Source organism: Acinonyx jubatus, chromosome D1, assembly GCF_027475565.1.
Source record: "Acinonyx jubatus isolate Ajub_Pintada_27869175 chromosome D1, VMU_Ajub_asm_v1.0, whole genome shotgun sequence".
Classification (NCBI taxonomy): Eukaryota; Metazoa; Chordata; class Mammalia; order Carnivora; family Felidae; genus Acinonyx; species Acinonyx jubatus.
The window spans coordinates 64,448,083-64,463,796 of record NC_069390.1 but is presented as its reverse complement, the minus strand read 5'-3'; the positions used below and the strand labels follow the sequence as shown (position 1 = coordinate 64,463,796).

The 15,714-nt window shown below is 38.0% G+C and overlaps 1 protein-coding gene across 7 annotated transcripts in view; it reads left to right on the top strand.

Moving 5' to 3' along the window:
- The window catches only part of PRCP (prolylcarboxypeptidase), a 140,656-nt gene that overhangs the window by 34,243 nt on the left and 90,699 nt on the right, over positions 1-15,714 (top strand). For all 7 annotated transcript variants that reach the window (XR_008290521.1, XR_008290520.1, XR_008290522.1 and 4 more), the window contains 2 exons: positions 9,437-9,577; positions 12,422-12,523. Coding sequence is in view for 4 of the 7 variants with exons in the window: in XM_015074580.3 (XP_014930066.1) it covers positions 9,437-9,577; positions 12,422-12,523 (243 nt within the window). In the remaining 3 variants the exon portion in view is untranslated. The remainder of the gene's footprint in view (positions 1-9,436; positions 9,578-12,421; positions 12,524-15,714) is intronic.

Here is a 15,714-nt window from a genome sequence, read left to right as displayed (position 1 = left end):
ATGGTCATGCTCTCTCTCAAAAATAAATAAACATTAAAAAAATTAAAAAAAATACCTAGTAGTGCAATTGCTAGAATGTAGGGTAATTCTATTTTTAACTTTTTGAGGGACCTCCACACTGTTTTCCAGAGTGGCTGCACCAGCTTGCATTCCCACCAGCAGTGCAAAAGAGATCCTCTTTCTCTGCATCCTCGCCAACATCTGTTGTTGATTGAGTTGTTAATTTTAGCCATCCTGACTGGTGTGTGGTGGTATCTCATTGTGGTTTTGATTTGTATTTCCCTGATGATGAGTGATGTAGAGCATATTTTCAAAAACATGTTATTTCTTGATTTACTGTAATGTTTTAGGTGTTTCAAGGGCAGGATATCTCCACCTCTGTTTTAGTAGTAGAGCAGAGAGTATTTTGTTTTTGTAGAATTTTGGTAATTTAGAATATGTTTCCCCCTTGAGGCATACAGTACTTGGTCAGAGGAAAAGGGAGTAACTGAGCACTGCGCAGTTATTGGAGAGGGTGCATGAATCCATTTTCTTGCCAAGCATATACTGTTTTTTTCAAATGTAATTAGATGCTGTTGTGTATTCATTTATACCAGTATTAAATTTATATTAGCTTCTCCTGTATATTTTCTCAAGCAGTGACTATTAAATAGAGCATGTATGAAAATTCTAACATTAACAACGGGGCTTCATACATAAAAATGTGAGGAACCACTGATTAGAAGAATTGAACTATATTCATTTAATGATTATTTATTAAAAAAATATATTTTTTAAGTGGGGCCCCTGGGTGGCTCAGTCAGTTAAGTGTCCGAATTTGGCTCAGGTCATGATCTCACAGTTCATGAGTTTGAGCCCTGCGTCGGGCTCTGTGCTGACAGCTCAGAGCCTGGAACTTGCTTTGGATTCTGTGTCTCCCTCTTTCTATGCCCCTCCCCTGCTCACACTCTGTCTCTCTCTCTCTCTCTCAAAAACAAACATTAAAAAATTTATGAAATATCTTTTTTTAATGTTTGAGAGAGAGAGAGAGAATGAGAGCACACATGCAGGGAGTGGCAGAGAGAAAGATAGACTGAGGATCCAAAGGGGGCTCTGCACTGACAGCACAGAGCCCAATCCAGGACTAAAACTCATGAACCATGAGTTTATGATCTGAACTGAAGTCAGACACTTAACCAATTGAGACACTCAGTTGCCCCTAAAGTATCGGTCTTTTAAAAAAATATTTATTTTGAGAGAGAGGAGGGGATGCATGAGCTGGGGAGGGACAGAGAGAGAGAGAGAGAGAGGAAGAGAGAGAATCCCAGGCAGACTCTGCACTCTCGGTGAAGAGTCTGATGTGGGGCTTGATCTCATGAACTGCAAGATCATTACCTCAGCCAAAATTGAGAGTCAGATGCTTAACCGACTGAGCCACCCAGGTGTCACTAAAGCATCTGTCTTATACAGGTACACTGTGGTAGCTATTGTGTTCTTGCCTTTCTAACTATCCATTTATGAATATAGGAGACTGGATGGTCTAACTTTTTTCTACAGTGGACTCTCCCATATCCCCCCTGTTCTATACTTCGCCCCATGTCATTTTCTCTTTAAATAATTTATTTCTAATTGTTTCCTTTTTAAGATTAGGAGTAGGTTACCAAAAAAGTATGGAAGGGGGGAATACAATTCTCTCTGCTGGTTAATATGCACAGAAGGATGTGTGCAGAACAGTGTCTTATTATACAGAATGATGATTTCATTTGAAGGGTATGTCTGAGGAAACTTCCACTTTCCTTGTTAAAATGGAAACTAGACCTGCAAAGGATGGCAATGAAGAGAACATCCCTGTGGGAAGGGAAGGACAATCCTGTCTCTTAGACTCACCTTCCTCTTGGAGGGACTTGGACCATTTCCTTTGTCATCACCACAATATCCTCAAGGAATATTGATCTTGTTTTAGCTTGGGCTACCTCCTGTATGAGGGATAACTTAACTTAGTAGGATTCCGCTTGTAGATATCCAACCTTCTTCGGGTACAGACCCATGGCCTGCCTAAGCCTTACCTTCCAGATTTTGGTTCCTTCTTTGAAAACCTGTGTCCTTCCAACATGAAGGTGTCTACCCTTTCAGGGGAGATCAACCTTGCCTAGAAACAATGTGTCTCTATTTAGGAACTCTAACAGAATATAATGCCATGGTTCCAAAATTAATACAGGACATACAGGACATCAAGTGGAAGAAAGGGGGTCTTATTTCATTTTAGCATCTTTGGATTAGAATTGGAAACCAGAGAGCCCTCTTTTAAGGTACTTTTGTTTATTGGAGGTATGAGTCCATTTTTTTTTTTTTTGTCCTGTATATCTCTGAGTATACTTTTCATACCTTTAGTAAAATTTCAATTAGCTATGATCATATATCTGGGTGCATAAATAAAACTGTGTACTATGTTTTCTAAAATGAAAGGCTATTGTATAAGAGTTAGTGTAATTTAAAAAATTTTTTTGTTTTATTTTTTTGAAAAAGAGAGAGAGAGGCAGAGGGAGAGGGAGAGAGAGAATCCCAAGCAGGCTTCACGCTCCACACGGAGCCTGACTCCAGGCTTGATCTCACAATCATGAGATCATGACCTGAGCTGAAATCAAGAGTCTGATGCTTAACTGACTGAGCCACCTAGGCATCTCTGTGATTTTGGTTTTTTTTAGTGACTAATTAAATGCGTTAAAAACAGTAATAGTAACAATTTTTGAGTCAGGCTGGTGAAAAGACCAATATTCCACATATTCTTCACTTTAACCATTAGTAAATGGCTGGAGGATATGTCCTTCATTTTACAAATTTGGAGAAAGCTAGTATAGTGTCTCCTGCTTAAGGTTGACATTGGTAGTCAGCTCTCTCTGCAGTAGTATGTTACAGGGAAAAATCAGACTGGGTTTCTTTGGAGGTAGGATTGGGTAGGGGATACAAACACATGAAAAACTTGTATTTGATTTTTATTTTTTAGTTATGTTATCGTGTGTGAGTATTCTGACCTCTCTGAGTGTCGGCAACCTTTTTGTAAGACTGGTGTAATGAAAGTGCCCCTAGAGCTCCACTGGGAAGATGGTGATATGATCTGTATAAAGAAAGCCCCAGCATGGTGCCAGAGACGTAGTTGGTGCTCTGTGTGATTTACTTTCCTTTCTCCCCTGCATCCCCAAATTGCCACCCAAATTGTTGGTGACAGGTATAATGTTCTAATAGGCTTTTCTGGATGTGAACTTTATTCTTTGAACAGTTTTAAAGTCCAATAGTTATTTTTGCCACAATAAATTTTACTTAAAGGATATTCTCTTTGTTCCTTCTTGCCTACACATTCTTATGGATTTCTTTCTTATCTACAAGGTGGAGGGAATTATCTCTTGAAAACTATTGGGACCACATTTTAGAAAGAACTGCTGTATGTGACTAGAGGTGTGTTTGCTTTTTGAGTTCATGCTTTGTTGCTTTTACAGCACTATTATCTATTTTAGTTATTTCAGTAACCAAATTGCAAAAATAATTAAAACCTCTAGTTCTGCCTCCAACTTGTGACCTTGGTCAAGTCACTTGACCTCTTTGAGCCCAGTTTCTTCAATTGAACACAGATCAAATGATTTCTAAAGCCCTTGTTCCCTTTCATGCTGTGATTTATGAAATCTCTTTATTCAGGAGCAGAGCTGAAAGTGGCATGTGGATCCTAGTTCTCAACGGCAGAGGGCACACGGCCCCTAGTGTGCTGGGCCGTTAGGTATTGGAAACATTCTACAGTTTTGTAGCCTGAAGTTGATATTCTTGAAGCTAGGAAAAGCCAAGAAAAGTGTAAACTAATATTTTGCAAACAGGATTTCATAGCCTGTTTCTAGCTATTTAATATTTAGGTGAAACACTAAAAAAATAGGAGATTTCAACATTCCAAGGGTACTTCCTATAATTAAGTGAAGAGCTTTAGAGTTTTGTTTTGTTTTGTTTTGTTTCTGAAGAGCTTTATCCTTTCCCTCCCCCTTATTTACCCCATCTAAGTACCCCATGCTTAGGATTGGTTTCCAAATGGGATGGAGAGGAGAACTAACAATTATTAAGTACTTATTATACATTAGAAACTATACCTGGTACTTTAGGTACACTTTCTCTAATCATCACAGCAATCCTTTATTTTATTTATTTATTTTAATTAAAATAATTGATTTTATTTTATTTTTATGTTTTTAAATTTTTTAATGTTTATTTATTTTTGAGAGAGAGAGAGAGAGACAGACAGAATGTGAGCCGGTGAGGGGTAGAGAGAGGGAGACACAGAATCCTAAGCAGGCTCCAGGCTCTGAGCTGTTAGCACAGAGCCTGATGTGGGGCTTGAACCCACGAACCATGAGATCATGACCTGAGTGAAGTTGGGCACTTAACCGACTGAGCCACCCAGGTGCCCCTAAAATAACTTTTTTTTAAATCTTTATTTGAGAGGGAGACAGAGTGTGAACGGGGGGAGGAACAGTGAGAGAGGGAGACACAGAACTCGAAGCAGGCTCCAGGCTCTGAGCTGTCAGCACAGTGCCCAAAACAAAGGCTCGGATCCATGAACCGTGAGATTATGACATAAGCCAAAGTTGGACACTTAACTGACTGAGCTACCCAGGCACTCCAGCAATCCTTTAAATTGTGTTATCCTTATTTTATATAGGAAGATACTGGGCTCAGAAAGGTTAAGTGACTTGCCTGAGGCCTCACAGTAGAGATTCAAGTTTAGGTCTATTTGCAAACCTGCTTTCTCTACCTGAGTTCTTCCCTTCTCTTCCTAATCTAAATAGTTAGGGATGAATTGCTCACAGCAGTAGTGGCCAGACAGTGGTCACACATGGAAGTTGGCTTTCTCTGGTTCTAAAGTTTTTGTGGCCCTTGTAATTCTACATGGTTTCAAATTTCAAACCTTTAGACTGGATTATTGAAATACGGTTTTTTGTGGGCTACTTTTTAAGGGTACAACAATATCTCATTTTATAAGAAGCAGAATAATCTTTGAGAATCCCATGGTAAGGTGTCTTGTTAGAGAGACATGTACCTACTTTCTTTAAGTCCAGCACAGCCAGTCTTTTCTTTTTTGGTGAAACAGATGATGGTTTTTCCTTTTGAGCTTCAAATGATGAAGTTGGCTTGTATTTGGGGACCATGTTGGGTGGTAATGCACATCTTTAAACACCAGAATCTCATTCAGAATGGTGAGATGTTTATAGTATTAGAGGTATTCTGAAACCTAGATCAAGAGAAGGAATAGCAGATTCATGTTCCATTTTGTGGCTTAGGCTAACTTAGTCATTGTTAAAACTTCAGCTGTACACCTGAATCACTTGGAGGGCTTGTTAAAACACAGACTACTGGGTTCTACCATCCACAATTTCTGATTCAGTAGTTCTGGGATTTAGCCAGAGCATTTGCATTTTTAACAGATTCCCAGGTGATGCTGATGCTGACTTGTAGGGACCTCACATGGAGGAGCGCTATACTTACTGAATGGAGGCAAGTGGAATCACTTGTCTATCTTCCTTCCATTGTCTGTTTCTCTTGCTCTCTTTTATTTTTAGGCTGAGTGGGTATAGTTGAATTAGTTTATTTGTCTTTAATTTTCTTAATGTTTATTTATTTTTGAGAGAAAGAGAGAGACAGAGGACAAGTGGAGGAGGGGGAGAGAGAGGGAGACACAGAATCTGAAGCAGGCTCCAGGCTGTGCTGTCAGCATAGAACCCGATGCAGGGCTTGAACCCACAGGCTGTGAGCTCATGACCTGAGCCGAAGTCGGACACTTAACCGACTGAGCCATCCAGGCGCCCCTAGTTTAAATTAAATGTAGGGGTTGTGGCTCAGCCAACACTTTATCCCATTGCTTAACTTACTTCTTGGTCCAGAACGAGAACTTGGCCATTCAATAGATGCTGGTTGAATGAGTGATTGATTATATATGTTGAATTAACATATATAATGCTGCTGGTTTTTAGCACATGGACATCATTATTATAAACCTGTTCTATACAAACTGTTTATTTTCCTGAGGGAGGCCATCTTTAGATTAGAATAGCTTATGTATTAGGACTATATATAGTAATGATCATGGACATCAGGAGGTATGCAATTTAGTGCAGTTTTGAGAAACTTGCCTTTTGGGACCTCTGGTATGAATGTGAAGTAGGTATGTGTGTGTAGATGGAGCTGGGTTATGGAGTCCCATCTGTTTTAGAATGGCCTACGGAAGTCTTGCAGAGCCTGATTTAGGCTGGACAGGCTGGAGCAGCTCTGGATCACTGGGTCTGCCTCAGACCAGATGCAGCATTTTCACTTCGGTGTCTCCCAAGTACTAGAGAAATTCATCTCCGTGATCCTTTTTTTTAAAGTTAATTAATTAATTAATTTATTTATTTATTTATTTATTGAGAGAGAGAGAGAGAGAGTACATGTGCATGGAGGAGGGGCAGAGAGGGAGAGATTGAGAATCCCGAGCCAGCTCCACACTGTCAGCACAGAGCCCATAGGGCTCGAACTCATGAATCGTGAGATCATGACCTGAGCCCAAATCAAAAGTCGAATGCTTAACCCACTGAGCTACCCAGTTGCCTCTGGCCCTATGATCCTAAAGGCTCAGTGGGCCTCTGTACTGTGGGATAACACTGTAAATTCAGGTAGATTGCGCATGAATCTTGCCATGTTGTAGGATTTGATTATATTTTAAATGGTGAGTTTATTAAGTGAAAGGTTAAAAAAATCCCCAAAATTTAAAGTTCACTTAAAAAAAACCTTTTTTAAAAAAGTTTTATTTATTTTTGAGAGAGAGAGAGAGAGACAGAGTGCAAGCAGGGGAGGGGCAGAGAGAGAGGGAGACACAGAATCTGAAGCAGGCTCCAGGCTCTAAGCTGTCAGCACAGAGCCTGATGCGGGGCTCGAAGCCACAAATTGTGAGATCATGACCTGAGCCAAAGTCAGGAGCTCAACCGACTGAGCCACTCAGGCACCCCCTAAAGTTCATTTTTTTTAATGTTTATTTATGTTTGAGAGAAAGAGAGAGTGCAAGTGGGGGAAGAATAGAGAGAGAGAGATACACAGAACCTGAAGCAGGCTCCAGGCTGTGCTGTCAGCACAGAGCCCAATGCAGGGCTTGAATTCATGAACCGTGAGATCATGACCTGAGCCGACTGAGCCACCCAGGCGCCCCTAAAGTTCATTTTAAGCTTGAAATTATTATGTCATTTTTATCATTTTTGACACGTTTTATACACATTTTAAAGTCTCAGTGTGTATTTTGTCTCTTTCAGTATAGATTAAAATTTCTTCCTTTAAATTCATCTTACTTTTTTGCGTTGAAATATTTTCAAGTAAATTGCAGACAGCATGACATTCTATCTCTAAATCCTTCAATATACAGGTGTAAAAAGTAAAAACATTTACTTATGCAGCCACAATATGATCACCCCTAACAAAATTAACAAGTTATTAGATTCTTCTAATACCTAGTCCATATTCACATTAACCTAATTGTCCTAATCATCATTTGTATCATTTGTTCAAACTAGGATACAATCTGGAATCATGCATTGCATCTGGTTATTTTGTTCCTTAAATTTTGTTTAATCTAATTTATTTATCATGACATTGCCTTACCATTGTCTTATCGCACATTTGGATTTGTCCAACTGCTTATTCAGAATGCCTTTCGCTTGTTGTTCTACACTGTGTATTTCCTGGAAACAGGAAATTAGATCCATAAGAAATTAGATCTAAAGGGTGGAAAAAGATACAAGTTGAACATTTGGGCACGATTTTATCATAGGTGAAGTTTGCTTTGTGTTGTAACACGTGAGGAGGTGCATAATCTATGCCTGCCCCACTGTTAGTGATGCTAATTTTCATCACTAGATTGAGGTGATGGCAGCCTGATTCTTCCATTGTAAAGTTCCATTTTGCCCTGGTGACAAGAGAGCACTCTCCATGATATTACTCTGGCACTAAGATGAATCTTCATTTCCCTGTCATTTATTCTCCTAAAGTTTTTAACACCATGTGGTAATTCTTGCCTGAATCAGTAACTTCATAAGGGTTTGCAAAACTGTCATTTTTCTAATTCTGTCATTCCTTCTGCATTAGCTGACATTTAATTAAACAGAGGTCTTTTTCATTAACTGGGACTATTTGGTACCTTGAAACACAATTCTATTGGAAACTCAGGTTAAATATTGAGTTCTTTTTTGTATTCCCAATTTCTAAATTAGGAGTTGGTTTAATAAATACCTTAAATGGTGGCATATGACCATATATATTTGTTTCCTTTTTGATATCCATCTGAACTAGTAGATTTTTGTGAATTGAATGCTTCAATCAGCTACAATCATTATTCTTTATATGTTCAACTTGTCTTATGTTCAGTTTGTTAAAACAAGCCAATAATATAGTCCCTTGTAGTTGGTTCCTATATCTGTTAGACATCGCTGCATTAATTTTTGAGCACTTCCTTGCTTCCATGCACAGCAAGATGTATAGGTTTATCATTTAGCTTCCTTGTCCCAAAATGTTAGTCAGCCACTTCACTGACAAGCCCTAGTTCCTTTTAGTGTGGAATGGTATTAAACACCAAAATCCTAGTTCTTGGAATGTCAATTGTTACTGGGGTGACAGTGTTTATAGACCTTTTCAGTGGTCTGTTTAATCCATGAATTTTGATATTGAAAGTTTGGATAATGAAAATTCAAAACATAAGGGATATCTGTATTTTAAAAATTTAATGAATTCATATCCTATTTCCACTTCAGTTTTACCATACTGTGTTTTTAAGTAACTCCTTGATTTTATAATTGTTATCTTTTATCTTTTCTGTTATCTTATCACTGAGAATCTTGAGTACCAATAACATTGTTTTATTGTTGTTGTGTTTAGGTAGGCTCCACACCCAGCGTGGGTCTTGAACTCACAACCCTGGGATTAAGAGTCACATGCTGTCTACCAGCTGAGCCAGCCAGGCACCCCTAACATTGTTTTATTTTACAATATAAAGAAAGTAACTTCAAAATAACAGTGCCAATATTACTACTGCAATTAAAATCAATTAAAAAATTTTTTTAACATTTATTTATTTTTGAGAGAAACAATGCACGAACAGGGGAGGGGCAGAGAGAGAGACACAGAATCTGAAGCAGGCTGCAGGCTCCAGGCTCCGAGCTGTTTGCACAGAGCCTGACACAGGGCTTGAACTCATGTACTGCGAGATCATGACATGAGCCAAAGTCAGATGTTTAACTTACTAAGGTACCCAGGTGCCCTTGTAATTAAAATCAAATGAAGTTTAAAAAGTTTTGTGAATATTTTTGTAGCTTAGTTCGGTTTTAATGAAAGAATAAGTTTAATTACTTTTTTGTTGATCTCATTTACTTTCCTCTGAAATTTGTCTGCTTTGTTTTTGTCATAGGTTGATCATTTTGGATTTACCACAGATAAAACTTTTAAACAGCGGTACTTACTAGCTGATGAACACTGGAAGAAAGATGATGGATCAATACTTTTCTACACTGGTAATGAAGGAGACATTGTCTGGTTTTGCAATAATACGGTATGTGCAAATTTGTGAAATTCCTATGCTCACTTTGCCTTTTATTATGACAAACTAGAAGAAAATGTTTTGCGGTATATATGACCAAATATTACTGTACTTAATCAAGAAGCTCTTTAGAGTTTAAAGAATTACTCATGAAAAGAGTGAAATACTATTTTTGGACAATTGAATCTTAGATTTTTTTTTTTAATCCCAATTTATTTCTAGAGTGAATAAGGATATGAGGGACATGGGAAGAGGAATATTATTGCATATAGATTTTTTTGGTTTTTGTTTGTTTTGATTATGGTCTCCAGGATATAAACATGAGGGCATGAATTTTTTTGTTTAGTATTGTATTTGTTTTTTTGTTTAGTATTGTATTTTCAGTCTAAGAACTGTGCTAGACATACAGTACGTGCTCAATAAATATTTGTTAAATGAATGAATAAAATCTAAACAATGCCAGTGCAAATAAGAAAAACAAAATGCAAGTTTGATTGTCAAATAGAAATGGACAGAGGTAAAGTTGTAGCTAGATTTTAGTTTAGCTTTCCTGTTCTACTATTTTTCTTATATTTGTGAGTAAAAAAATAGTATAGATGTTAGCTTGCTTTCCTGACCATACATTCTATTGTCTTTTATAATAACACTTAAATCCATTAACAAAATTTACTTTAGAAGGACACTTGAAAGGAAGATATTTTCCTTTTTTTATGTTCTAGCGCTATGACTAGAAAATGTCAATTTTCTACCAAAAAGCTAGTCTATGAATTACCTTAAACTGAAGACTGAGTCACATTTTCTCCATTGCCAATGTCCGCCATGGTGCCTGGTATTCAAGAGGTCTTAGTAAATGTTTGTTGAACTAAACTGAATTGAAAGCAAAGATATCGACCCAATTATAATGTTATTGCATTTCTCATTTTTCAATATTTCCTTAAGACTGTTGAGTCTAAATATGTTAGTTGAAATCAAATAATTCAGATCCTAGGATGTCTATTTCTCTTACATCAGTGACAAGTGAAATCAGGATTTATTTTCCATCAGATTCCTGCTTAGTTATTCTGTGAAACAACTGAGGCTGCTTTGTCTTTTTCTCTTTCTCATGTGTGATTTCCCATTTATGCCACGGCCATGGGGCAGCTTCTCTTGTCCATTTATTTTTCCCAGCTCTTTTTCCTCTTTCTTATAGACAGGCAGATGTTCTTGCCTCCACTGCTCTGACAGGCAGCATAATTTAAGGCTTACCTTAGAAGTGACAGAAAGGAAGAGCTACACAGTGTAGGAACAGTTCCAGGGAAGTGACTAGATGTAGATCCTTAGAAGGGTCCTGGCCCTTTCCCAGCCCTAGACACCTCCCTTTATACTAAAATGTCCTGGTTGCACTATCACATAATCTGGATGTTCATTTATTAAGAGACTGTAGCAGAATGGTCAAGAGTGACAGACTGGTCATGATATCATGGTTTGTGAGTTCAAGCCTTGTGTCAAGCCCCTAGTCGGGCTCCAGGCTGGTGTCTCAGAGCCTGCTTGGGATTCTCTCTCTCCCTCTCTCTTTACTCCTCCCCTGCTCGTGCTTTCTCTCTCTCAAAATAAATAAATAAACTTAAAAAAAAAGAAGTTCATAGTCTGGTAGGGTAAGACACATATAAACAAATATTTCAGCGTAGTAATAGAGATCTATACCTAGCACGGTGGTGTTGAGAGGCAGGACTGATCAGCAATGCCAAAATGGGGCAGGCAGAGGAGGGCATGCTTGAGCTGGTTGTTACAGGGTCTGCAGATAAATGGCAGGAAATGGGCAAGGAGTTAAGAGAGAAAGTGAAGGTTATTGAAACCATCACAGATAACAGGTTAAATTCTCCATCGTCACGTGCATGTAGCTCTTTAAATTGTTCATTTATTGATCAAGATGAATAAAAACTTTTAGAGGTTCTTAGCCCTTGTTAGGAAGCAGCAGTTCATTAAAAAACAGCAGTGTGCCCTAGGAATGACACATAGTTTTTAATCTGTGCTAAATTTAAATCTAACCGATTGATGTTGGCTGTCTAGAGTGCTTTGTTGAGAAGGATTCTGAGGGCACCACTTGAGGTAAGAGAAAAAATTCAGTGATTGATTAATGACCAGCATTAAGTATGGAAATAAGATCTGAAAGCATTTGATGATTGTACTGTGAAGCTAGCCTGTGCTTGAATCTTGGCTCTGCCGCTTTCTAGCTGTGTGACTGTTACAGGATATTTAAACTACTGTGTCTCAGTGTCCTTGTCTGTAAAATGGGGTTACTAAAAGTACCTATCTCTTAGATTGTTGTGATAATCAAATGAAGTAATACATATGGAGTATTTAGAGCAGCCCGACACATTGTAAGTACTCAATTATTATTAGCTATTGTTAGCTACTACTTATTTTTGAGAAAGTAAGATTAATATAAAACCCAAGGGAGCCCAGTATGCTTATTTGTATTTCTTTTTTCTTTTATGTTGTAAATGTTTATGGGTAGGCAGCTAACTTAGATATCTACAGTTTTTCCTAGACTATTTTATACACAGTGCAATTTGAAGACTATTTTTGACAAAATATTGATTATGCAGCTCCAGTGTCAGAATAAGGAGAGTTGGAATGATTGGTGGTTGAGTGACTTGGGCTTATTTTTAATTATCTCACTGTACTATAGTATGAGATTAACATGCAACAACGAAACAACAGTTATTTATCTGTAGAACAAATATAAATTGTGCAACTTCTCAGAGCTCTTTTTGGTCTGGTTTAACATTCATCTCATATGACTTGGCAAAAGGTTCAATGACTGTTAAACATAAAAAATGATTTTCATCCTGTGAATTTGTAAATTCTCCCTAGGGGTTCATGTGGGATGTGGCTGAGGAACTGAAAGCTATGTTGGTGTTTGCTGAACATCGATACTATGGAGAATCCCTACCTTTTGGTAACAATTCATTCAAGGTAAGTACAGGCATACCTTGTTTTATTGAACTTCACTTTACTGGACTTCATAGATCATGTGTTATTTGCAAATTGAAGGTTTGTAGCAACCCTGTGTTGGGCAAGTCTATCAGTGCCATTTTTCCAACAGCATTTGCTTACTTTGTTTCTCTGTGTTGCATTATGGTAATTATTGTAATATGTCAAACTTTTTCATTATTATTACATTTATTATGGTGATCTGCAATCAGTGATCTAGAAGATGCTCACATAAGATGGCAAACTTAATTGATAAATAATGTGTGTGTTGTGACTGTCCCACCAACTGGCCATTCCCCTATCTCTGTCTCTCTCCTCAGGCCTCCTTATTCCCTGAGACATAAAAATGTTGAAATGAGGCCAGCTGGCCTCTGAGTGTTCCAATGAAAAGAAGAGTTGTATGTCTCTCACTTTAAATAAAAAACTAGAAATGATTAAGTATAGTGAGCAAGGCATGTTGAAAGCTGAGAGAGGCTGGAAGCTAGGCCTCTTGTAACAAACATTTAACCAGGTTGTGAATGCAAAGGAAAAGTTCTTGAAGGAAATTAAAATGCTCTTCCAGTGAGCATACAAATGACAAGAAAGTGAAACAGTCTTACTGCTGGTAAGGAGAAAGTTTGAGAGGTCTGGGTAGAAGATCAAACCAGCCACAACATTCCCTCAAGCCAAAGCCTAATCCAGAGCAAGGCCCTAATTCTCTTCAATGTGATGAAGGCTGAGAGAGGTGAGGAAGCTGTAGAAGAAAAATCTGAAGCTGGCAGAGTTCATGAGGTTTAAGGAAAGAAGCTGTCTCCATAACATAAAAGTACGAGGTGAAGCAGCAAGTGCTGATGTAGAAGCTACAGTAAGTTATCCAGAAGATCTAGCTGAGATAAATCATGAAGGTGGCTACAGTAAACAACAGATTTTCAATATAGACAAAACAGCTTTTTATTGAAAGAAGATGCCATTGAGGACTTTCATAAAGAGAAGTCAATGCCTGGCTTGAAGTCGTCAGGACAGCCTGACTGTCTTGTTAGGAGCTAATGTAACTGGTAACTTTAAATTAAAGCCAGTGCACATTTACCATCCTGAAAATCCTAGGGCCCTAAAAAATTATGCTAAATCTACTATGTGTGTGCTCTATAAATGAAAGAACAGAGCCTTGATGACTATACATCTGTTCACAACATGGTTCACTGAATACTTTACGACCACTGTTGAGACCTACTGCTCGGGAAGAAAAAAGTTCCTTTCAAAATATTATTGTTCATTGACGATGCATCTGGTCACCCAAGACCTCTGATGGAGATGTACGACGAGATGAATATTATTTTCATTTCTGCTAACACAACATCCATTCTGTAACTCATGGATCAAGGAGTCACTTTGATTTTCAAATCTTATTTAAGAAATACATTTGTGGGGCACCTGGGTGGCTTAGCTGGTTAGGCATCTGACTTTGGCTCAGGTCATGATCTCGCAGTTCTTGGGTTTGAGCCCCACATCGGGCTCTCTGCTGTCAGCAGGGAGCCTGCTTTGGATCCTCTGGTGCCTCTCCTCTGCTCATTCTCTCTCTGAAAAAACAAACAAACAAACAAACAAAAAACATTTTGTAAGGTATAGCTGCCACAGAGAGTGATTCCTCTCTGATGGATCTTGGCAAAGTCAATTGAAAACCTTCTAAAGGATTCACCATTCTATATGCTATGAAGAATATTCAGGATTCATGGGAAGAGGTCAAAATATCAACATGAACAGGAGTTTGGAAGAAGCTGATTTCAACCCTGTGGATGACTGTGAGGGTTTCAAGAAAGACTTCAGTGGAGGAGGTAACTGCAGATGTCGTGGAAATAAGAGAATCAGAATTAGAAGTGGACCTTGAAGATGTGCTAAATTGCTGAAATCTTGTGATAAAACTTGAATGGATGAAGAGTTGTTTCTCATGGATGAGGAGTTATTTCTTATGGATGAGCAAAGAAATTGGTTTCTTGAGATGGAAACTGCTGCTGGTGAAAATACTGTGAATATTGCTGAAATGTCAACAATGAATGTAGAAAATTAAACAAACTTTAAAGCAGCTACAGGGTTTGAGAAGATTGACTCCAATTCTGAAAAAAATTCTGAGGGGAAAATTCTATTGAACAGCGTCACATGCTACAAAGAAATCATTCATGAAAGGAAGAGTCAATTGATATGGCAAATTTTATTGTTGTTTTGTTTTAAGACATTGCCAAAGCCAACCCATCCTTCAGCAATCACCACCCTGACTGGTCAACAGCCATCAACATTTAGGCAAGACCCTCCACTGGTAAAAAAGATGAAAGCTCAAAAAAACTCACTGAAAGCTCAGATGATGGTTAGCATTTTTTATCAATGAAGTATTTTTAAATTAAAGTGTATACATCTTTTGGGGCGCCTGGGTGGCTCAGTCGGTTGGGTGTCCGACTTTGGCTCAGGTCATGATCTCGTAGTCTGTGAGTTGGAGCCCTGCATTGGGCTCTGGGCTGACAGCTCAGAGCCTGGAGCCTGCTTCTGATTCTGTGTCTTCTTCTCTTTCTGTCCCTCCCCTGCTCATGCTCTGTCTCTCTGTGTCTCAAAAATAAATAAAAACATTAAAAAAAATTTTTTTAAATAAAAAAAGTATATACATCTTTTTGGAAATAATACTAATTCACACTTAATAGACTACAGTATGGTGTAAACATAACTTTTATATGCACTAGGAAGCCAATATAGTCATTGGACTTGCTTTATTAAGATATTAACTTTATTGTAGTGGTCTGGAACCAGACCTGCAATATCTCTGAGGTATGCCTGTATAGTTTTTAATTTTAAGTTTAAAAGGTTTTTTTTGAAGTTTAGAGTATTACATGTTCTAATTACATGTTCCACTTTAAGAAAGAAATGATAGCTTTAGCTTGAATAGCCTGAAATTTCAATAATTTGTATTTAATCTTTCCTTTTTTATATGCAGTTGAACAGATTGGGTGCTTTTTATTTATTTTTATTTTTATTTTTTTAACATGTTATTTATTTTTGAGAGACAGAGAGAGACAGAGCACGAGAGGGGGAGAAGCAGAGAAAGAGGGGAACACGGAATCTGAAGCAGGCTCCAGGCTCAGAGCAGTCCACACAGAGCCTGATGCAGGGCTCAAACTCATGAACCATGAGATCATGACCTGAGCTAAAGT